The sequence below is a fragment of the Cnephaeus nilssonii genome, assembly GCF_951640355.1.
Source record: "Cnephaeus nilssonii genome assembly, chromosome: 18".
Taxonomy (NCBI): Eukaryota; Metazoa; Chordata; class Mammalia; order Chiroptera; family Vespertilionidae; genus Cnephaeus; species Cnephaeus nilssonii.
This window is the reverse complement of record NC_137089.1, coordinates 5,251,586-5,274,758: the sequence shown is the minus strand read 5'-3', so window position 1 is coordinate 5,274,758 and position 23,173 is coordinate 5,251,586. Positions and strand designations below refer to the sequence as shown.

At 38.5% G+C, this 23,173-nt stretch overlaps 1 protein-coding gene across 7 annotated transcripts in view; it reads right to left on the bottom strand.

The window, feature by feature from the left end:
* The window catches only part of CYRIB (CYFIP related Rac1 interactor B), a 112,757-nt gene that overhangs the window by 8,358 nt on the left and 81,226 nt on the right, over positions 1 to 23,173 (bottom strand). For 4 of the 7 annotated variants that reach the window (XM_079796222.1, XM_079796219.1, XM_079796220.1 and 1 more), the window contains 6 exons: positions 19,137 to 19,219; positions 12,949 to 13,070; positions 10,246 to 10,351; positions 3,887 to 4,023; positions 2,578 to 2,655; positions 162 to 278 (listed from right to left, as the gene is read on the bottom strand). In XM_079796222.1, the coding sequence (XP_079652348.1) occupies positions 162 to 278; positions 2,578 to 2,655; positions 3,887 to 4,023; positions 10,246 to 10,351; positions 12,949 to 13,070; positions 19,137 to 19,209 (633 nt within the window). In that variant the 5' untranslated portion in view covers positions 19,210 to 19,219. Of the gene's footprint in view, positions 1 to 161; positions 279 to 2,577; positions 2,656 to 3,886; positions 4,024 to 10,245; positions 10,352 to 12,948; positions 13,071 to 19,136; positions 19,220 to 20,111; positions 20,195 to 23,173 lie in introns of those variants that run through there. The other 3 variants (XM_079796221.1, XM_079796225.1, XM_079796223.1) reach the window with 2 other exon arrangements.

Sequence of the window (23,173 nt, the reverse complement as noted above, 5' to 3'; positions counted from 1 at the left end):
CCTTGTGCACATGTGGGCCTCGGGGCAGGGGGCAGCACTCGGTGCACACATCTGGGAGTCTCCCAGCTTAGAGCTGGTATTCCCAGTCTCGAACGTGCTGGGTCATCGTGTCCGCAGACAGGCAGAGCAGCACCACAGAGAAACTTCCCGGCAATGCTTACCTCTGATACAAATTTTGTTGTGGCATCACTTAAGGTTTTCAGCATCGGGGTTGCCTCGGCATAAAACAAAGACATTCGATTTGCCAGTTCATTGTTTACTTCATTTTCTCCTTCTGCCTGCATGGAAAATAAGAGCACCTGGCCATCAGCTCAGAGATGATTACATAGGGTCTCATCTGTACAAGGACTTTGGCAATGTTGTCTCATTCATGCTTGCTAAATTAGTCTAATAAATACTCTTAAACTATATTTTAGACCTTCAAGTAGTCTTCAAAAATAAAGATTAAAAAGGACAAGAAATTTTTTATAAAAGATAACCTCTTTTAAAAAATATGAAGTGGGACAAAAGTAGGTTTACAGTTGTTCATATGAGAAAAAACACATTAATAATAATACAAGAATAAGCTCTGTTTTGCATACTCACAAATGTAAACCTACTTTGCCCCACCCTGTATTTTAAATATTAAGCAATGAAATAGGACATTGACAAGCTGCCTTCTGGGTACCAGGGATTACTCTACATGCTATGGAAGACAGGAAGGTGACTATGACATCGCACCCTGCCCCACTGGGAACACACAGCATCCACAATAGAATGGAGAGGGTGAGAGAGACTAAGTTAGACTGGAAGAAACTAAAATGGACTAATGGACGTGTTGGGCTTTGGAGGTGATGCTGGGCAGGTTCACCCAGTCGATGGAAGGGAAGAGCATGCTCGCTAATGACTTGGAAGTGGAATTCCACGTAACTCAATGTGTAATTCCATGCAACTCAATGTGTTCCAGGTACTAAGAGGCAGCAACTAGTGGAAGACAGGCTGGGGAGGAAGGTGGGGTGGGATGTAGAGGGCGTTAAATGCTGCCTAACATCTTGTCTGTGACTGTGAACCACGTAAAACATTAGAGAAAAGGAATGACAACATCCGTGTTGTAAAGAAAGCAAGCCGATGACCGTGGGCAGAGTGTACCATAGAATAAAAAGACCACAGGTCAGACAATGAGCTCTCCGGCTACAGAATGACTGCCGAAAGGAGCGCGAGGGGGCTTCCACCTGGGATGCAGAGTTAGCAGATGACAAGGGGAAGCGCTTGGAGAGACGCTTCACTCAACAAGGACCGGATTGACTTACAACTATTGACGGATTGACTTATAACTATTGACGGACTGATTTATAACTATTGACAGCAAACGGCAGTACAAGGTGACTGATGTCTCTGGCCCTGAGTGATGGCTCTCACAGAGCACTGAGTGTGGTGCTTTTACTTTATTTACAGGTGATACGGTAGTCTCACAGCAGGAACTGGGCTATGCAAAATCTAACTGATGCAAGGCACAGCTGCTTCTTGGAAAAGGGATCGTCCCCCAACCCAGGACCTGTCTTAGGAGCAACCACCTCACAAAACACTCATCAATGAAGAAGAAAAAAAAAAATGGTGTCCTTTGGTGTTTTTAGCCTCTGATGCCACTCAGCATCTTTACACATTTATGCAGTATTTCTTTTTTTTTTTTAATATATATTTTATTGATTTTTTACAGAGAGGAAGAGAGAGGGATAGAGAGTTAGAAACATCGATGAGAGAGAAACATCGATCAGCTGCCTCTTGCACACCCCCCACTGGGGATGTGCCCGCAACCAAGGTACATGCCCTTGACCGGAATCGAACCTGGGACCCTTGAGTCCGCAGGCGGACGCTCTATCCACTGAGCCAAACCGGTTTCGGCAGTATTTCTTTATTAAACCATCTACTAGAGGCTAGGGCTGATCCTAGAAATTTCCCTATTTTCCACACAAGGTAGGCCCTCAATATATCGAGAAAAAGATAATATTTCTTCAAATTTAAGGTTTTACTGGTGACAGACATCTGACTCCTTGGCGGGAGAAAGGGTGTGACACAGCTAAGAGGAGGAGGAGTCCAGAGGCTCACGAGCCCGAAGAAGCAGAAGCGGTGCTCCGCTAGGCAGGAGCAGGCGCAGAAGCCACTCCCTCGGCCAGCCAGACCCCCCGGCCACGCTCTCCCCTCTGCCAGCATCAGTACCACTCTTCTCCCAGACCGGTTCCTCTCTGGAGTCTTCCATTCGATGAATATGGGGACAAAACACTCAAAACCGCCAACTCACAATTATTATGTCGTTAAAATGAGACTACACAGAGAAATCCGGTATCAATGTCATGCAGACAAAAAATAATTTTATTGAAGTAGTCGTAGGAATTTAAGGGAAAAAGTGTGTGTGGGGGGTCAATACCATATGGTTTCCTGCATTTTGCTCTTTCTTCCCTTCCCACATTTGTGGTTGCCCACAGCTTACCTACTAGCTTTAATTTTATCAGAATGAATGAGCAAACGAACAAATAAAAGAAGAACTTGAACTGAGAGATAAGTTATTATTACCACCCCTAGTTCAAAGTGTTAACTTACTGGAACGTTATTAATCCGCATACGACTCAATGTTCTTCTATAATAGCTGAAATCATTCTGTATGGCAGGATTTGTCATCTAAAGAAGACAGTTGAGAAAGAAAAATGGAGTAGGTATTAAATGATACTGAAAAAAATTAAGTGAAAATCTACTAAATACAGTTTTTACTAGTGAAATAGCATTCCTAATTTGTAATAACACTTTAACAAATAAAACTGGTATCACCAAGATGGCTTTTTTGCACATAAATCATGTTCACAATGCACTCAGTCCCCAATGAACATATAAAATGTACAGATTGTTTTTTATTTTTTTATATATATTTTATTGATTTTTTACAGAGGAAGAGAGAGGGACAGAGAGTTAGAAACATCGATGAGAGAGAAACATCGATCAGCTGCCTCTTGCACACCCACTACTGGGGATGTGCCTGCAACCAAGGTACATGCCCTTGACCGGAATCGAACCTGGGACCCCTGAGTCCGCAGGCCGACGCTCTATCCACTGAGCCAAACCGGTTTTGGCTACAGATTGTTTTTTAATCATGGTCAGTAAGTTTCCCTTCTTTTTCTCGATAATTTCACATAATATACTAAAAGGTGGTTTGCCAAAACATAGGATCACCACAAGACGAAAACAAGAAAAACTCTGCAGGCACTTGCTTTGGAATTACAACAGAAGCAAGCATCATGGTCAACAGGACAATCTCCAGACTGACTAAAATTGTGTATGTAAGTCATCTGTGCTCAAAGTGTTAATAAAAGAGAACAGTTGTCTGAGATTTAACCATGAAAGGCTGAAGTTAGGAATCCTGCCCTTCCATTTCCCAGGCAAGGCATCCGAGGCCCTGAGATGTCACAGGGCCTGCTCCCAGCTGGCTGCTGTGCAGGGCGCGATGTGGAAGCCAGTCTCCTGCTGGGAGAGCTAGTGCTTGCTTCTACATACACTCCTCCAACAGTGGAGGTAGGCAGACAGGTAGGCATAAAGATAGGTAAACTGACGGGTTAACCTTTTTATATAAAAGAAAATTGAGATAAACTGGAGGTGAGCAGAAAGGAAAAAAATATATCAGAAAAGGTCAATATTCTTTCAGAGAACTTTTTTAAATGAAGTTAAATGAAGGCTGAATATTGGGTAATTTGCTATGCATGTATCAAAAGACCTGCCATGACTTTTATATCCAGTTTTCCATTTTTGCTAAGGACACCAGACATCACTAAGCACATTTCAGCTACGTCTCCACGCGTCCCTCCTGGTGCTCTATGAGGGACTCGTGCTTTCATATAGTCAAGGCCAGCAGGAATCCTACCTTGAGTTCATCAAACCGGAGTGTGAAGTGAAGGATTTCTGCAAACTGCTTAGCGAGAGCCTGCTCTCGCTCTAGGTGCTGGGTGGGAGAGTATGGGGTACTTGTCAAGGCTCCCAGAAGACCTCTTAATGCTGCTTCTAAAGGAAAAAAAAAGATTTAAATGTTGTTTGAATCTCCTGATATTTGTTAATTAGAAAGTGAACAATTTATAAATGTTATGATTCCAAATCCCATGAAAGTAAGTTCTCTTTAAAATCCAGATCATCTAAATACAATCACGCAAATTGATATTATTTGGTAGAATAAAAACCTTAGAGAGACTAATTCAGTTTTGTAATCTATAAACTCAAATTCAAAGTAATGCAAAATGTAATCTGAATACCAGGATCAGAGAGCGCCCTTTATACTACATTTACCAATCTGCAGTGTTGACGGTTATGAAATGGTCATTGTTACCTACAGCCAAGTAACGTCTACAGTGGCCCTATGTCCACACGGTCAAATCTGTCCATGGCTAAGAACGAAGGACCAACTTCTCATACTTTGAGTTTGCTGCTTATTTATAAACAGAAACTGCTTTCTTTCAGTTACTAAAGGAAACAAAATCTTTGATTTAATAATTAGCTTTCTGAGTTTAAGAAAAATGGTCCCTTTAAAATAAGTGCTACTTTTGGAATGCCAAGTTAATTAATACTGTGTTTAAAAATGTAAATAGTGGCATTTCATTCAATAAAGTTATAGAAATCACACTAATTTAGTTACAGATTACAGAATCAAAAAACAATGCTAGATTCTATTCAGAAAAAAACAGCTTAGAGTCAGATGGTGATCGGAAATTAATGAGTAAGTGTCAGGTCAATAAACAAATATTTCTTAATGATAATGAATTTATGTTAGATCATCAACCCTTAACTTAAAAAAATATCAGCTCTACTATTGATGAAGACTTAATGGTGAACCAACACCCATAGTGAGCTTAACCCAACCTCTCATTTAACTTTCAGCATCAATTATGACATGGGTATCACATGGATAAACTGAGTTTCAAAGAGATTAGACCCCAAGGGTGCAGCTAGTAAATGCCAGGTGTTTCTGACTATACAGCCCTATCTTTCCACCATATTAAGCTGTTCCTCAAATAAAGCAGCATTCTACCTGGCCTCCTGTAACCTCATGAAATATTATTCTGATTACTACCAGCCGTATATATTTCTTATGTGTCTATTATGTGCCAGATACTGGGCTACACACTACATAGACATTATCTGTCATCCACACAATAACACCAAATGGCAGATAGTATTCTTTTTACATTAAGTCAAAAAACATATTGACTGCCTACTATGTGCCAGGCACTGGGGAAACAGAGATGAAGGTATAGTCAGCTCCCTATGGTCACATGGAGCCTGATTATACAGAGAAGAAAGAAATTATGATGTGTGTTAAGAAGAAACACATGGTATAATGGAAAGATATAAAAATAGGACCTCACCTAGTTGAAGTTCAGAAAAAGACCTCCCTGAGTAAGTGACACCTGAGCTGAGAATGGATTGTCTGCTAAGGATGAGGAAGAGTGTGCAAACAGACAGGGCCGGGGCCAGCGCATGACATAGTACTCACACTGCAATACCAATACCAGTGGATAGAGCGCGTTGAGGAGATTAAAACAACCTCTCTCTATATAAAAGGCCAATTTGCTAAGTGTCACTCCAATAATCCAACCGGTCGTTATGACATGCACTGACCACCATGGGGTAGAGGCTCAACACAGGAGCTGCCATGACACTCACTGGCCATTTACAAAGCCACACTCGCTTCCCCCAAGTGGGACACAGGCCCTGCCACCATCCCAGAGCGACACCCCACCAAATTGCAGCCAGTGCTGCTGAGACCCCATGGCACAAAATGCGGCCCACAGCCCAGCCCAGCCCGGAAACAGTCACTGTGGGTGCCTGATAACGCCCGGCTTCCTCTCCCTAGTGACTAGCCTCCTTGTAGTTTATTCAGCCCAGGAATATGCCTTGCTTTATCGCCAGGTGCAAACATTTCACACTTTAACCAAATGTCTGTGAAGCGTTTTCCCATGCCTCATCTCATTTGATCCTCACAGAAGTCCTGGAGTAGGTAGATAGGAGACTCGGTAGAATCCTATTTTTTTTTTTTCTGTATATATTTTATTGATTTATTACAGTGAGGAAGAGAGAGGGATAGAGAGTTAGAAACATCGATGAGAGAGAAACATCGACCAGCTGCCTCCTGCACACCCCCCACTGGGGATGTGCCCGCAACCAAGGTACATGCCCCTGACCGGAATCGAACCTGGAACCCCTCAGTCCGAAGGCCGACGCTCCATCCACTGAGCCAAACCGGTTTCGGCTAGAATCCTATTTTCTTTTCATTAGCCGGAAAACGGAGTTTTGAAAGTTTAGAAACTTGACCCGACTGAAAAGAAGAAATGGTGGACCTTAAAAATGACTTCAGGTTCTCTCACTGCTCAGAATATAGTCAAATATATAGTAGTCTACAAATATTTCACCCTTTGTTCTCCCTGCGTGATCTACAATAATAATCTGCTTCCTGTTGATATTTACTGCTGAGTTGCTAAAAATTACCTGAAAGAGAAGTTGGGGTGTTTCACTGAGCTAGAAAAAGTTTAGCTAAATCAGAAAGCAGGTCTAATTAAACAAGTTTATATATATAAAGCGCTTGCTGGCGCCAATCGCACATGTGTGTTTCTATCTGTCATTGTCGAACATGAATTTGGTTGACACTTCTATTATAGAGAAAGGGCTAATAGTGCTATTAAAATATTTCTTCTAATTAATTTCCTTTCAATGTGCACCAATTTGTGCACCAGGCCTCTACTATGATTATAGTGTGTGTGCCATATGAAGCATCCTGACCTTGTCATCCCGATATCCCTGGATAAACTATGTAAACAGGGGCATTACCGATTAGCATTTACATTCTGCACCTGACCTGCAGTGTGGAGAATGGACTATAGGCCTATGGCTGGCTCATAGAGCTGCAATGTGGATGTGAAAAATCAATTAAGAGGAATAACATTTTTGGCTACTCTGAAAAATGGTTTATTTCTCCCAAGATTCATTCCGTGTGCCAGCGTTAATGTAAGTAGAAAGCAAAGTTTGAGAGAGATGAGAGCAGGAAAATACACTTAAGAAAACACACCCACCAATATTATTAAAAAAAAACTGGACTGATACAAAAATTTTTGCATTTACTAGATTTTATAGTCTCGGGGTTAAGTTCAGCATTCAAAGCACACTACCACTCTGGTAGATGGGAGACATTGCCCCCTAGCGGTGGACTCAAGTCGCATTACTGAGCTGGGATGGTCAATGAACTTGAGAACTTCTATGAATGGCTGAAGCTCAGGACCAAGAAGGGGAGGCCCCTGCAGAAAGTTCCCCTTGAGAGACAAGAGCCATTTATTTTCATCAATTGCAATCCACCTACTGTCAAAGACCAGTCGCTGAATCCTCAGAAGGGAACCCAAAGGATGTGGTCTGTGGGGGATTTAAGGCAGCCAACAGACATGACCACAATTATTGTGGGCACTTTGGGCCCTTTTAATAGATTTTGGTACATTTAGCCCAGTGACAAGGACTCAACGTGTTGCATAAACTCACTCATTATGACCCTTGGAGGTGGTCCCTGTACTAAGTCCCTGGAACAGGAGGAAGAAAGACTGAGGAAAGACAACACAGTTTGTCTACTGTCTAATCACGTAACCTCCCTCAGGTTATGTCTCAACCAGGAAGGCCTGAGACCAACTACCAAGAACAGGGTGTTTCCCAGGCCAGCAAGGGCTATGGACAAAGCTCAGTATCTTCCAAATTATTCGGTGACCCTTTCCTGTCCCTCCATAAATAAGCCACAAGGGATCGAGGTCCCTCTTCTGGAATGCACCTCGTGGTTATCTGCAGTGCGCAGGCCAAGCCACCCTCTCCTTGAGATTGCAGGATTCTAAAGGACCATGCTCATTTGATGCCTGTGTGGGACTTTGTGTGTTGTCTATGGTGTTTATCCTCATCTCTGGCTCAACAGTGAGGCAGGAAGAGAAGAGACTAGAGAGGTTTAGTGGACATAAAGCAGAAGACTCAACAAACTGGAGGACCAGACAGGATACTAAAGTTCAGAGAATCTAAGTGATGTGGCCAAGACCATACAGCTAGCAAATGAAAATTCAAATAGGCCATTATGCCACCAAAGCCTAAAATCCATTTATTGCTTCTCCTAAATACCCAACACACATTTGATATAGCAGATGTGTATATTCATTAGTACATCACTCATTCAACAAACACTGAGTTCCTATAACATGCAAGCAAAGATATGCATCCTGTAAGCAAGAAAACTGGAAACATTACTAGTCAGGTTACTGGACAAGACATGAGGAGTAAGCCATCAGGTCTTAAATGTAGACTTTGCTCGTAACTTTACAGAGACCCCAGAATCCCATGATGAAGGCTCAAGGCTTCCAGGTGACAGCATGGACACTGATGCTCTTTGCTATTTATCACCTGTGTTACCAAATGCCTCTGCTGAAATGGAACACAGCACCCACGATGAAACCCATACCAGGAGCCCGATTCAATTCCAGTAGATAAAACGTAAGAAAGCATGCAAGCCTGACTGGTTTGGCCGATTTTGTAATTATTCTTTTTTCGTTGGTAAATGCTGAGACTAGAATGAGCCTTAGTAAGACAAGAGCACCATGTAAAGCAGGGGTCCTCAAACTTTTTAAACAGGGGGCCAGTTCACTGTCCCTCAGACCGTTGGAGGGCCGGACTATAGTTTAAAAAAAACTATGAACAAATTCCTATGCACACTGCACATATCTTATTTTGAAGTAAAAAAACAAAACGGCAAAAACACCCGCATGTGGCCCGCGGGTCGTAGTTTGAGGACGCCTGATCTAAAGCAATTCAACTATAAATGCAGCCAGAAACTACTAGCACAGATAATTCTCTAAATATGAAGGAGTCATGACCACCACAATTACAAGGCCAAGGCCAGTGGTCTGAAGCTACCAAGCTACAGACGATGTAGATATTTGACTGAAAGGCAAAGAGCTGACTGCGTGCTTGAGAAAATAAATTACAATTCTTATTTTTAGTAAGAAAAGAATAATTTACCAAATACTTCTATCTCAACTATTATTTGTTTTCACATTTAACAGTGCATACTGTATCTAAGAAAAATAGCAATTCTCTTATTTTTTAAAAAACATAGTTTTTTTAAAAAAAAGAACCTCCACTTTAAAGGAAAAGTTGCAAACACAAATGGCCAAGTACCTAACATAAAGAATATGAAAAGCAAGATATAAAAACTAGGAAGCCCCGGGAACCTACTAAACTAGAAAGCACATGCTCTCAGTAATCAACAGCGATGCTTGTCACTTAGCTCCGGCCAACTGACATGCAGATCAACTGACCAACTGGCACCTAAACTACTGATTTTATCAAACAACTGGAGACTTAACACCAAAACACAAACAATTACCAACTTTTAAACCTGGCATCTGATGAGGAATTTTTTTAAACTATGGCCCCAAGAAATCACATCTCAGGCCTAAACTTAGCGCATGAGCCCCCAGGTTGACTCTTACCTTACTGCACAGTTTACCAAATTGCATGAGTTCATTTAAAATACATAACATGTTTATGAGATTCAAAACTCAAAACTATATAAAACATGTGTCAAGAGCTTCAATTTAAATTTTTCAAATTTCAGATATACCTATCCTGCTCCTCCCGTATGTCCACCATGTCACACAGAAAGTCCTCCCAATGTACAGCTTTCAAATGACACCAGCAGCTCGATGTCTAGATCTTACTTTGGCCACTTCTCCAAGGAAGGGAATTCCAACTGTGTTTACTGGCTGTAGTGAAGGCACAATTTGGATCTCACAGTAGCTTTTCCTATTGGCTCCCTAGTCCTCAACCTGTAGTTTTAGATCCATGAACTAACTGATCCTAATCAGCAATGATTTTAAGAACATCAAAATCTAAATATTCCAGAGCCTATGGATTAGCTCCTGCATGTGGGAGAGGGTTTGCTGGAGAGAACTTCTACCAAGTGGTTTCTCTCGCTAGGACCCTTTAGACTGCAATGAAATCAGAGCTTTCCTTATGGAAGCACTAATGTGTCGAGGACAACAGTCTAAATAAAGACCTAGGTTTATGCTGTAATATCCTACAGTCTAACAAACTTGCTTCACATATGTTGCACATTAATATAGCAATGTGAACATAAAATACTCTAAATTACTTCTGGTGGCACCAATAAATGTATTTTTCACTACGGAAGTTATAATTACAAAACTTTCAACTTACCTAACCTCTGAGAAAATTCATAAAATTTCTTTAATTTGCCTACTAGTGGGACAACAGCACCCCATGCCTTCTCTTGTAACTTCTCATCTGCTGGATGCTGGATGGCCTTCAAAATCGAAAGGGGGGAAAAAAAAAGTTAAGAGTTCTGAAAGTCCAGCAGCATTCTTTTTACATTAAAATATATGTCTTAGCAAATGTTGGAAACCCTGGTACAATCTACAAAATACAGAACAATGGACACAGGAATGCTGAGAGTGGGCCTTCTCAACTTCCTGGATACTTAGCCCTATCATAACACACTTTTAGTTATCCTTGCAATGGACATGGATATAATGGAACAGGATGACACAATACATGCTGGTTAAATGTATTACACCTTGATACCTTTTACAGCCACAAAAAGAAACCATTTATATTGTTCTGCATATCACAGATAGGCTTTCTTAGCAGTACTCTTTCAAAAAATTATTTTAGCAAAATAAAAAGAAACCAAAAAGTTAGGCAATCAATGAAAAAAGATGCCAACTGTGGAACAGGGTAAGAAACTTTGAATAATTCAAATTCCAGGGTCCAAAGTAGTTTTAGGAGACTTACCAAATTAAGAACCCAAATCAACCTGAAAGATGGGATTCGGAAATTGTCACACTTATTTCCTATAACTAAAGTATTATTCTGGAATCCAAGTTTTCTCGGGTTTTCCCGAATAAGAAGGTAAAAACTAGTTTCAAATCTGAAAGGAGAGGAAATAAACCGCAATCTAAAGACCCTAATATAACGTGCATATGCCTTTTCTCTATGCCCAGTCCTTCAAACCACTAGGCAATCTTCTATTAATTTAGAGGGTTCTTCCCAAAGAAATGTATTTTCTTATTTTCATCTTTATTTTGCTTAAAGATGCTTTTCTTAACCCTTTATGAAAACTAATGTCTTTTTCAACAACCTGGTTTGCTTTCTCTGACATCTTCCAACAAGCTAAACTCACCATCTGAAAGCTGAAACTCACACCCACGGCGGGGTGTGGGGCTACTCATAAACGTGATCAGGAGGTACTGATGTTTAAATTTTCCCAAGGCGCTAACTCTGTCTACACAAAACCAAAAAACAGGAACGCAAACAAAAATTGAAACCAGGTAAATTTAGAAGAAGCTCTGAATAAATTAGCTACAAACTAAATAAATGGGCTATATATTATTTAAGCAATTTGCTTTATAAGCTTGCCACTATATGCAAATGTCCTTGATAGTTTAACATAAAAAAATTTTAAAGGATGCTTAAGCACTATAGGAGTCCAAAGTAAATCCCATTTATGTGACGATATAGAAATATTTTAATGTTAAAAATATATGACAATCTTTATTTCATATTAATATGAATATTTCAAAGGAACTGTAATATTATCCTGCTGTATATGAAAAATCCTTTTAGCCTCAAGCCCAGTCTCAGTAATGTTTTATAGCAAGTAGAAACTTGTTTATTTTATTTATTATTCAGGAAATGAGCAAATAGATAAAAACTTTAAATTTGCTTTCTTCTCTTGAGAAGCCTAGCCAACTTTTCTTGCAAGGACCTAAAAATGATATTTCGAGTATCTGCTCATTCTCATACTATCAAATGCTCCAACAAATGCCACCCACTGTCACAAGCGAGCACAGTTAACTGTTTCCTGGCCTTGCTGGATTCAGAACTGAAGACAATGGCTGCCCTGCCACATCAAAATGTCATGGTTCTCCTTATAATGCTGGTTCCTTCTCCTTTCACATCAGCGTTACTGCTGCTAGAGAACGTTTCAGTACAGCACCAACCACAGCCCAACATGCACAAGGGTGCTTGGTCAGTGTCAATGTGAGGGTGTCATGGAGCAGGTGTTCTCACTCTCATTTCCAAAAATATTGAAACCGTCAACACATATATCAAAACATTATCTCCATTTCTGGTGGTTTATCCTAGAGAATAAGCATTGTTTATTTAATAGACTCTATCTTAGATGAGAAAAAGAGGCTAGGAGGTTTCTTTGGGTAGAACAGGACTGCTGAGTATGTTTATGCTGAGGAGAAAAAGTCAGTAAAAGAGAAAAAAACAGGTGGAATTAAGAGAAGAAAGAATTGAAATTCCAGAGGAAAATGGAGAAGAATGTTAGAGAACATAGTCTTGGTAAGAAGGAGAGAGACTAAGTTTCTCCGGAAAAACAGAAGAAATGGAGAATGAGATGAATGGGAAGAAACCTGGATCAGGTCAGAGGTTCGGGAGAAGAAAGTTGAGGGAGACCACACTGAACATTTGCTCTGAGGAAAAAGTCAGACAGAGTTGGGGAGTCAGACCACAAGGATGATTTCAGATTTCCCAAGGAAGTTTAGGAGGAGCAGGAAAAATAGAAGACAGAACAAAAGGCCAAAAAAAGTTGTGTCTGCTCTTCCCCTCCATAAAAATACCAATAGGCCCCCCATGGATACAGTAAATTTCAGGTGTGACAGCAACCAGTAACACACAATTTTTTTTAATATACATAAAATACATACATATTTATAGAACACTGTTTTCCTTTTATTCTTATATTTTGCAACCACTTTTGAAATAATGCAAGTGATCTTCCTTTAAATATAATTTTTACTATGCAATAGAATTCTAAAGTATAGAAAACGATAGAGATTAAAAAGAGGGAGGGACACAGTACATTCTAGTTGATTGGAAAATGGCGTGCTTTACCTCTCGTATTTCATGGCCAGCTCCTCTATATGACTGCAAGTCTTCCAAGATGCCTTCTGCATCTTTTAACACTACATTCACCTGATTATAAATTTCCTTCTCGGACTCTGTAGGCTGGGCATCTAAACAGCAGGAAAGCACAAGAAAATTCACAGTCACATGAATTTTTTAGTACACATATAACTCTAAATCCAAATTTCTAAAGATGACTAACATTTTATTCAATGTTAATTTTGTACTTCTTGGAAAACATTGATAATTTTTCCATAGTTCTATACTTGAACAACTAGCCTCAAGTTTGTAAATATCACAAAGCAGCAAGGGAACACCAAACATTATTTTTGTAGATACAAATAATGACTTGGTATATTAAGTGAACTTGAGAATTATCATTCGAATTTAAATTGTGATGGCACGAATAACTGGCTTTTCATTACAGTCGTCACTATCAGTAATGACTGTAAATTCATGAGTAATGATCTATTTTAATGCTAGAGAAATGAAAGGTCTAATATATCTTGCTAATCTATGTTTAAGACTGAAATGACTTTACTCTCCTATACATTATTTAATGACTGAATATTGATATAAATACTTTTAAAAGAATCCTTTCTAGATGCTGCCCTTTTCTAGGGACCACTTTAAATTCTGTACCAAATGAACTTCTCTGCCGATGAACACAAGGTCAATATTCCAGCGCAGAAGAGTTCAAAGTATGAAACTGCTCCAGAATCACTGGGCTGCTGAAAGCTAGATGCTTTAGCTGCAATATTATCACTGAACGTTTTAAATGCTAAAGCAAAAACTGAGCTCCTCCATCCTTGAGGATGAGTGAGAAAAAAGTGAAGAATTACAGTTACAAAAAGCATGACAAGGAACACAAACATATGGGTATTTCCACCACCTGCAGTGTTAGCCACAGAACATATGTTAATGGGACTAAATCTAGCTCTCTCTCTGCTAGACTCGAGGTAAGAGAAATTCTCTTTTTAATGATGTGGTCATTTTTTTCCTAAGGATAAATCTTTTTCATCTAGTACAGTGCTTGTGGAGGGGAATGGGCACTCTGTGAGGAAACTGAATTTTTCTTACATCTTTTCAACTAGGCCATGTTACTACAGAGAAGGCATAAAGCACTTAAAATGATAAACATTATAATTACCATAATGCTTTAGAGGAATTATGCTGGCAGAATTTCTCCCTACTAAAATTTTCTCTTATGAGGGTAGGGGAGGAAAACCAAATTTATAATGTGAATTAAGGACATGTCTGATCTGTTTTGCTTACCTAATTTATAATATGAATTAAGAACATGTCTGATCTCTTTGTTATATAAAACTAGTGACTAAGAGTTTTCTGTACCCACACCACCGCCCCACGAATACACAATGATCTATATTTATTCCTTTCCTTGGAAAATTTAAGGAAACTAAGTTGACACATGAAACTAGGACTCCAGTTGCCTAAATACTATAACTTTATTTGTGTTTGGGACAAGTCATAGTTCAATCCCAATTATTAAACCTGCCAACTAGTCAAAAACATACCACACATTTTTTAAATCAACAATTACAGTACCAAATTCTAATTTCAACATACCTAAGACAGTACTACAAAAACATAACACAGTAACATTTACATGCAAAGCCAACTTAGGGATTTGTGTTCTCATATCTGTTCCCTTATTTTCAAATTTCTTTTCAGAAATCATGCACTTTTTGAATTAAAATTCTATGACAAAATAATTACATAAGAGGAGCCAATTAAAAAAAGACTGTGTCCAAAGTTATACAGGTATTACTAGGAGCGAATAATGATATTGTAGCTAAATGACTTTAAAATCAGTCTGTCATTTAGCAGTAATATCCTCTCACATTTAGCCAGACCTTGTTCTCCAAAGTCATGGTTAGACACACACTTTTAAAAAGTACATCTTGTAACTTTTATACTTACACTAGGCGCAGCAGAGAAAATACTCTTTACATGCAAAAACAGCAATTTTATACTTTTTCACATGGGTTGTGAAACTACAGACATAACATCAATAGGAGACACATAGTTTAAATTCATGAAGAGGGAATTCATGACAAAGGACAATATTATGACTGTTGTAGACCAAAAGGTATTTGTAAAGTTTGCAATTACTATGTATTTTTGGTGTGGTGACTAGTTGTTAAGAGAAAAATGTGACACTGAGACTTACAGACAAAGAAACATTATAAAGTAGATTTGAATAGACCTTGGGAGTGATTAATGATTATTAAAAGATTTAATAAATAACAAGAAACGTAAAAACAAAGGCAAAGACGTCTGTTTCCCCTAAGGGTGGGACAGCGCCCGGCACCACACTGACTGAACAGTTTTAGACTGCCACAGGAGAGTCACATTGATAATTTGGAAAGCTGCTGAAGACTGCTGTAGAAATGAAGACAAACAGAAAATAGCAGACAGGTAAGCACTACTTTACCGACAGCAAGTCATGCAAAAGGTGAGATACTAGGGAGGGGGAAAGACTATGTAAAAGAAAGCATTTGTTCAAAAAAATGGTATCATATAATGCACCCAAGACTTGTCACTTTGATTTTTCAGAGCAAAGAACGAAAAACTGTATTAGTTGAAGGAAAAACCTGCCACTTAGCCAGCTAACAAAGGGATAGTCATTTGATTGCAAAAGGATGTATCTGCTACTGGAGTAAGCACAGAGGTAACTCATCAGGCTTCTGTAAAAGCTCTTCAAGGGCAATTACAGCATGTTTCAGTTGCTCTTACTGTTTGAAGGTAAAATTAAATATTGTAATAATTTCACCCCACTTTCCTAAAAAGAGTCACTGAAAATAAATGTTAAAATTGAAGCTGGGCGTGGGGAAAGGGGAAATCTGTAATACTCTCAACAAGAAAGATTTTTTAAAAACTGAAGTTGTTATGGTACAAAAAGAGGCAAAGATCAGCTACTAAAGAAGGAAGATAAAAAGGAAATCACATGAAAATTATAACTGTGATAAAGGGTCTATCTGCTTTAATCTGGCATCCATTCATACATTCGCTCAATAAATATTTATACTCTAACTCCATAAATTTCATCAAGGCAGGGAGCTCAATATACAGTACATACCACTGAATGGCATGCAAACTCAGTACCTAGCAGATTTTCTATAATAAAATTGTTGCATGAATGAGAAAGTACCGAGATGGTAGATATAAATATGCCTCCAGCATGAGTTAAAGGACACCATTATGCATTTTCATCTTTGAACAAATAAAATCCTATATCATTTTAGAGGGAAAAAAATATAAGGAAAAACCATAAGAATAAAAATATTTCAAAGTACAGAGCAAAAGCAATAGAAAATATACAAAAGGTAAAATGGAAAATAAAGTTAGACTAAAAAAGTGGGTATCAATAGTTGTAAAAGATGGGGGGGGGACGGACAGGTAACACAAAAGACACAGAATTAGAAGAAATGTATGATTAAATGAAAAGGCACTAAAATAAAGAATCATAGGAAGTAAGGTTCTATTTCTCATCTACAAACATTCACCTATTTTTACTCTCCTACTGTGGTCTAACTGAAAATAGAGTAACTTTGTACATACTCCTTCTACAATGTCCTTCACTAAATTTGTCTGAAACGTTCTACTGCACCTCCAAACCAACTAAACATCACCATCAGAACGTCTACTCCCTGCAAGGTAAAGTCAATCCCTTCCTGAGCTATACCAGGGATGTAAACTACGCAAAGATTATTATTAATTTGCATTTCTATCTATCCCACTAGACTGAGAACTCTCCAAAGGCAGGAGTTGTATCTCTGCATCCCTGGCACCTACTTGTCCGCAGGCAGGAGGCTTGGCATAAATAAATGTTGAACTGAAGTGAAAAACAGCACATGTGTGCACATGCTAAAGTTAAGACAAAGTCTTTATTTTGTACCCTACAGGACTCCATTAAATCATGGCTAAAATAAACCTAAATTACAATGATAACCTAAATATTACTGTTCATCTAGAAATAAACAATGTAGAACTTGATATTTTATTCAATAAAAGAGTGTGGCTTTATTCTCTGTAATCATAAGGAACTGGCACATTAAATATATTGACCATTTTGACCCATCTCATGGGCTAAGGTCACTCTAGTAGCCAAATCATAAGGTAAACTTTTACCAGAAAAGTTTTGTTTAAAAAAAAAAAAAAGACTAATGAATAAAAGATAAAACTGATTAAGTAAGAATCAAAAGAAAACATACTTTAAAAATCTAAATAAGAAATAACAGGCAAACTCTGGCGTAGGATACAGAATGTTTTCACTAAATTTCACTTACAGTATAGCAGTAAGTGTCAAACCAAAAGTTCTACATTGGCTGATATAGGCAACAATATCATTCTTTAACTTATAGCTGCCCGTAAGAAGTTAACACTTTACATGTAGTTCTTCATGATTGGAAATTGTTGTTGTTAGCAATTCCGACCTTTCCTGGCACTAAATTAACTATTTAAATTTAAGGGTAATGACCCAAACCTATTCCAGATTAGGAAACCAAGACCAAATAATATTTTAAACACTACAGTAAACTCATGCCTCTCACTGGACCACAACCTAAAGCTCGGTTTATAAAAAGATCAAGTGCCAAGTCTTGAACAAGATCTTGACTGTGTCAGAGCCAAGATTCTGCAAATGTAAGGAATTTGAGACAGAGTAAAAGGGAGACAGAATAGCAGAAAAATATACAAGACCAAGTTTGAAATAGATGCAAATAAACTAAAATACAGCTTTAATGTAAGTTGCCTCATCTGAAAGAATAACCTTCAAGTCAGCAGTCTGCTCAACATCCCCAAGCTGATTAAAATTCATGCTAAACATGCACTTAAAATAGTCTTGTTAAATTGTTGAGAAGGGTCAAGAAAACCACTATTTATTTAACTACATGGCCCCCTAAAAACTCACAACTTATTATGGTCTTGATATTAGCATTACTACCCTTCGCTAGCCTGCACACACTACCAAACTATTAACAGAACATTGATAGGAATGTAATAAAATTAGAAAAATATCAGAGACCATAAATTATTCCATAAAATGTAGAACAATAAATTAATGTGTGCATAGGCACTGTCCTGGTTTCAAGAAAAATATTTAAATTATTCATAAAGTAGAATGAATTGCATAATATCACATAAACTAAACAGAAGTTGATGAAAAATGCAGGGACTCTCTGGGGATTTATTTTCAGGGACTTGTTTATTTTGTTTTTAAAGCCAGAAAAGGTCTTAAAGTTTAAGTACTTAAATATCTGTTCAAATGTTTTAACCTTAGTAGTAATGCAGGAGATCGCACGATTTACAATCTAAGGCGCTCGCTCTCTTCACCCTTTCCTAACAATTTTCTAATGATCAGTTAAAATAGCAACATTCACACTTAAACACCAATTAATATCATTGTTCTTGATTTGACAACCAGACAAGCTAAAGCAATACAGACAAACAGCCAAAAAAGCAAAAGCTTTTCAACATGCATGGGGTCAATGACACTTACCTGCCACCCTTAGACCATATTACAATAGGTCATGCAACATAAAACAAACAGAAGGCAAATTACTTAAAGGTTTGTGAACCCATTATTTTCTTTATATTTAGAGTCAAAAAAAATTAACTCCTGAAATAAGTACATATAATGAGTTTCTTAACTTTTCAAATTAATTATATACAAAGATTGAATAATTAAGGTTCACACTTACCTTTTAATATTATGCCCAAATACTAAGCTTTGAATGGCCTTCAAGAACCGATTTGTATTAAAATACTTCAATAGGTATAGAGTTAATATTTAATTTTTCTCAACTGCAATAATTCCCCTCAAAAATTGCTTCTATTAACAAATTTCACCAAAATTTTTTCATAGAAATGTTTTTATATAAGAATCTTAAATGTTTTCATTTGAGATCTCAAATTGTAAAAAATGCTCACTAAGGAAATATCTCTTATAAAAATTCAAATAAAAGCATTTTACAATTTAGTCGATAAAAAAAGGATTTTCAGTTCTAGAAGGCACCAGAAATTTTACTCAAACAATTCATAGCTCAGTCATGCAAAGCAGTTAAACAGATGGCAAAGTGGAAACATTCATTTAGTGCAAGACAAACGCAGTCTACTGCAGGCAAAGAGAAATAGATATAAAATCATCTTCTCACTTTCAAAATCAAGGAAAAAATTTGGCCCCTGCTCAAGGTCTGTGCATGTCAAAACTTTAAGAAGATTCCCCATGTTAAGGTACCTGTCGAGACAAGAATGAGAAAAGAGAAAATATCCCTTTATAAAAAAGAACATCAGAAATGGATTTTTTGTTTCAATAGCAAAAGGGAAAATGTTCATTAGGCCATGAATTCGTCCTTCAGGTTACCGAGACTGGGCTCGGGCGACAGCAAACCGGGCTCGCAACGGTTGATGTGGAGGACCTAGAGGTGAAATGTGGCTTCCTGTACATAATGGCACAACTGTTGCTCTAATTCTTCGCAAAATTCTCCCAAGACAAGTCTCATTAGTGGCCTTATAATGAAAAATTCTGTAAGTATTCCAATAGTGCTTGTATTCTGGGAAAGAAATTTCTGATCAAGAATTATTCACGTGTAATCTTGTTTAAAATTGCGCCGAAACAACAATTTATTTCAAAGCCAAATATCAAGAGTTTTGGCCACAGCTCACCTTTGCATTTCATCTTAAGAGAGTAGAATGTTAAACTTACTTCCTGTATGCCATGAAATAAAGCGGCTATTTCTATCCAAATTTGGATTTGTAACCGGTGGCGGTTATTTAATTCCTGATTCTGATGTGCAGCACACTTCGACGGTATCCAGCCACCGAAGGCAGGAACGTGAGCATGTCACCACGGCATACTAGTAGAATGTTCATCATAAGGCTCCTTGCTTCATGGACTAATGAAAGGACAGCACTGGCTACAGACTCAACATGATTTTAGCAAATGAAAAACTAAAGAATTATACGTATGATGGTGATGTTTGCCTACAATTAAGGGAAAAAATCATGCAAATTTTGATTCCCCATACTTTATTAACAAATGTTCTGGCTGGCCTTCACTGTGGTGTGAGGATCATTCACCTTTCACCTTTACCATTATGCACCAGCTGTGAAGGGCTAAAGAGACTTACTTTCAAAGTCCAAGAAAAAATGTGCTGCATTGTGGTCTATGTCCCTGGTTAGCACCTTAATGAGATTACCCATGCCAGCAAACCTAAAAATAAAAATGGCAACATCATTTAGTTCCAGTCAAAAAGTGTAAGCAGAGGCCTGGGGTTCGGCAAAGGCTGGCTTGCTCGGAATTACCAACAGGTGCAGGTCTATGTGCTCCTGGCACTGAAAATGTGGCACAACAAAAGCACAGGTGGCTCTGAGTTTATAGCTCTTGTCCTCTTTCCCACAGATCAAAAAAAGTTACATACAGCAAGGCTGGAAAAAGATCAGATTTTTATATATAACTTGAAATATTTACATTCCATATTAGGTTACTTCTTTATAAGGATTGAGGCATGTATTCTCAGTTTAAATAAACATCAAAATAGATTTCTCAAGTAAGTAAATACTGAGACCATATTTTTAAATAACAGGGGTAGCTTCCTTCTGTAGATCATATCCTTTGGGGATACAAGGAAGACAGTATTCAAATCATAAAGACTAAAGGCAGTTACCAATAACCTACTTAAAAATTTTTACCACACATAAAACAACATTTCTTACATTTTCTATACTTCAAAGATTAATCAAATGTTTTATTATTTAACTCAGACTGGTTATTCAACAATATTAACGAGATACAACCATACAATGTATGTAACTCTAAAGTTAACACAGCAAACAAGTACAAAGGATCCAGCAATTACCATAGCTCAGTAAGTTTGCAGAGGAAAAACGGTAAAAATAAGGTATTGGCATAAATCTTGCGCAAGAATTTGCCATGACTCAGTGTGGATGGATGTGGAGGGCGGTGTCAGGACCATCAGGAAGCCAGATTCAAACCTGGAAGTGGCAGCAACTATTGGGAAGTCAGACTACAGTGTACAGACACTCCCCCAGCCCCTATCTCAATACTTTTTCTCCGAATATGGAACTGCTGACAAATATAAATATAACAAAACATAAAAGCAACAATATTTTTTAATCAATGAAAGGAGACAACTTATCATTATCCCCATACAAGAAGTTTGAAAAGAGTCAGTATTTCTGCCCACCTGTCCTGGTACCTCTTCCTCCACCTACTTCCCAGACAATGGCATATGTCCCTAACTTTAAACCCCACAAGGAGGATATAACAGTACACGTATAACAGTTATATAACAGTTATTTGTTGGACTGACACACATTTCTTAGAAAATTTTAATGATAATCTAATTTATTCACAAATACGGTAAATAATGGTTTCCTTTCTTTCAAAACAATCTTCTCCCAATGGGAGGTAGGGATCTGTCTTATTTTTTATATCAAAATCCCTATGACACAGACGTTCAATGGTAAGCTTTTGTACAATGTTTTACACGAATGGATTAGCTGAGGTAAACACTAAGAGGAAACTGTTTAATCTTAATTCTCTTATACATGATAAAAAATTTAATAATACCAAACTTTTACAGTAAGGAAAATATAAACACTGTCCCAAAATCATTAATCATATCCAAACAATTACTTTAAACTGGCTACTAAATTTATTCAGTAAGTTTTAGGAACCATTTAGAAATAGACTATTTCACAGCTTTAATTTTTAAAAGCTTTCAAATATATATGGAATTTCTGTTTCCAAATACATAAACTCTCTCACTAGCAAGAACTGAGACCAAATATACAACGGATGACCCTAGTCCAGTGGTTGGCAAACCATGGCTCGCAAGCCCCATATGGCTCTTTGGCCCCTTGAGTGTGGCTCTTCCACAAAATACTACGTGTGAGCGCGCACTACAGTGCGATTGAAACTTCATGGCCCATGCACAGAAGTCGGTTTTCGGCCTGGGCAAGTCTATTTTGAAGAAGTGGCGTTAGAACACTCAAGGGGCCAAAGAGCCGCATGTGGTTCGCGAGCCGTGGTTTGCCGACCACTGACCTAGTCCTATGAGACCATCAACAGGTGCCAGAGGGAGGGAGGAGGGAGAGATTCATTTCCTTACCTTTTTACTTGTACGCCACAGGTGATCCTCAGGGAAACACTGAAACTAGCCAAGTCCGTCTGCTCCACCTTCCTACCTCCCCTTCACCATTTAGTCCTTCTTTCGAGGCATCCTAGCCAAATGTGACCCTAACCCCCTCACCTGGCTTCATACTTGATCCGATCTATCCACTCTCCACAAGTACTCAAAAATCTAGCATTTCTTACCTCTTCAATCCAAATAGACTGGTAGATCTCATCAAATAATGGAATGATACCCTCTCCCCTGGAAAACTGACCTTTAGCCCATTTCACAACAAACATTCCCTTTCCTTAGACCGCATTCCATTTGCTAAGACCATTCTCTTTCCCCTCCAGACTTGCCCAGGATCCAGACTGCCCAGAGAATTCCCCTCCGAAAAAGCCCGCCTAGAGTCCTTTAAAATCTCTAACTCCCTGGTACCAAGCTGCTGGCGCCTTTTTGGGGTTCAGCCCATCTGTTTCCAGATGACCTCGTAAATTCATAATTATTTACCACTTTTGGCCTCATGCATACCTCCTTTGGCGACCCTAATAGACTCTAAGTTTGAAATGGCCCAGTGTATCTAGCAGTTTCACAACCTCAGCACTATTAAAACTGGGGCCTGTCTCACATTGTAGGGTCCTTAGCAGCAGCATCCTGGGCCTGTAGACACTAGAGGCCAGTAGTAACTCACCACACAGGTTGGGACAACTGAATATAACTCCAGATATTGCCAAATGCCCCTGGGGCAACATCGCCCCTGGTTGGGAACCCCAGATGTAGTACAACAGCGGTCCCAAAGATCTGAAAACAGTTCATCATGTTATCATCGGTAATATATTTTTTTTTATAAGGGAAAACAAAAGAAAAGTAAAACCACATCCTAATCTTGCATTGTTTAACTCCTCAGCCAAAAACAAAACAAAACCTTCCATCCCCTCAGTGTGGCTGATTTCAATGAATACGATATGGTGGCCGATTGTTGGTTCTGGTCCATTGTCAGACAGCCTGGATTCACACCCTAACTCTGCCACTGCCCAGCTCTGGGACTTGAGTCA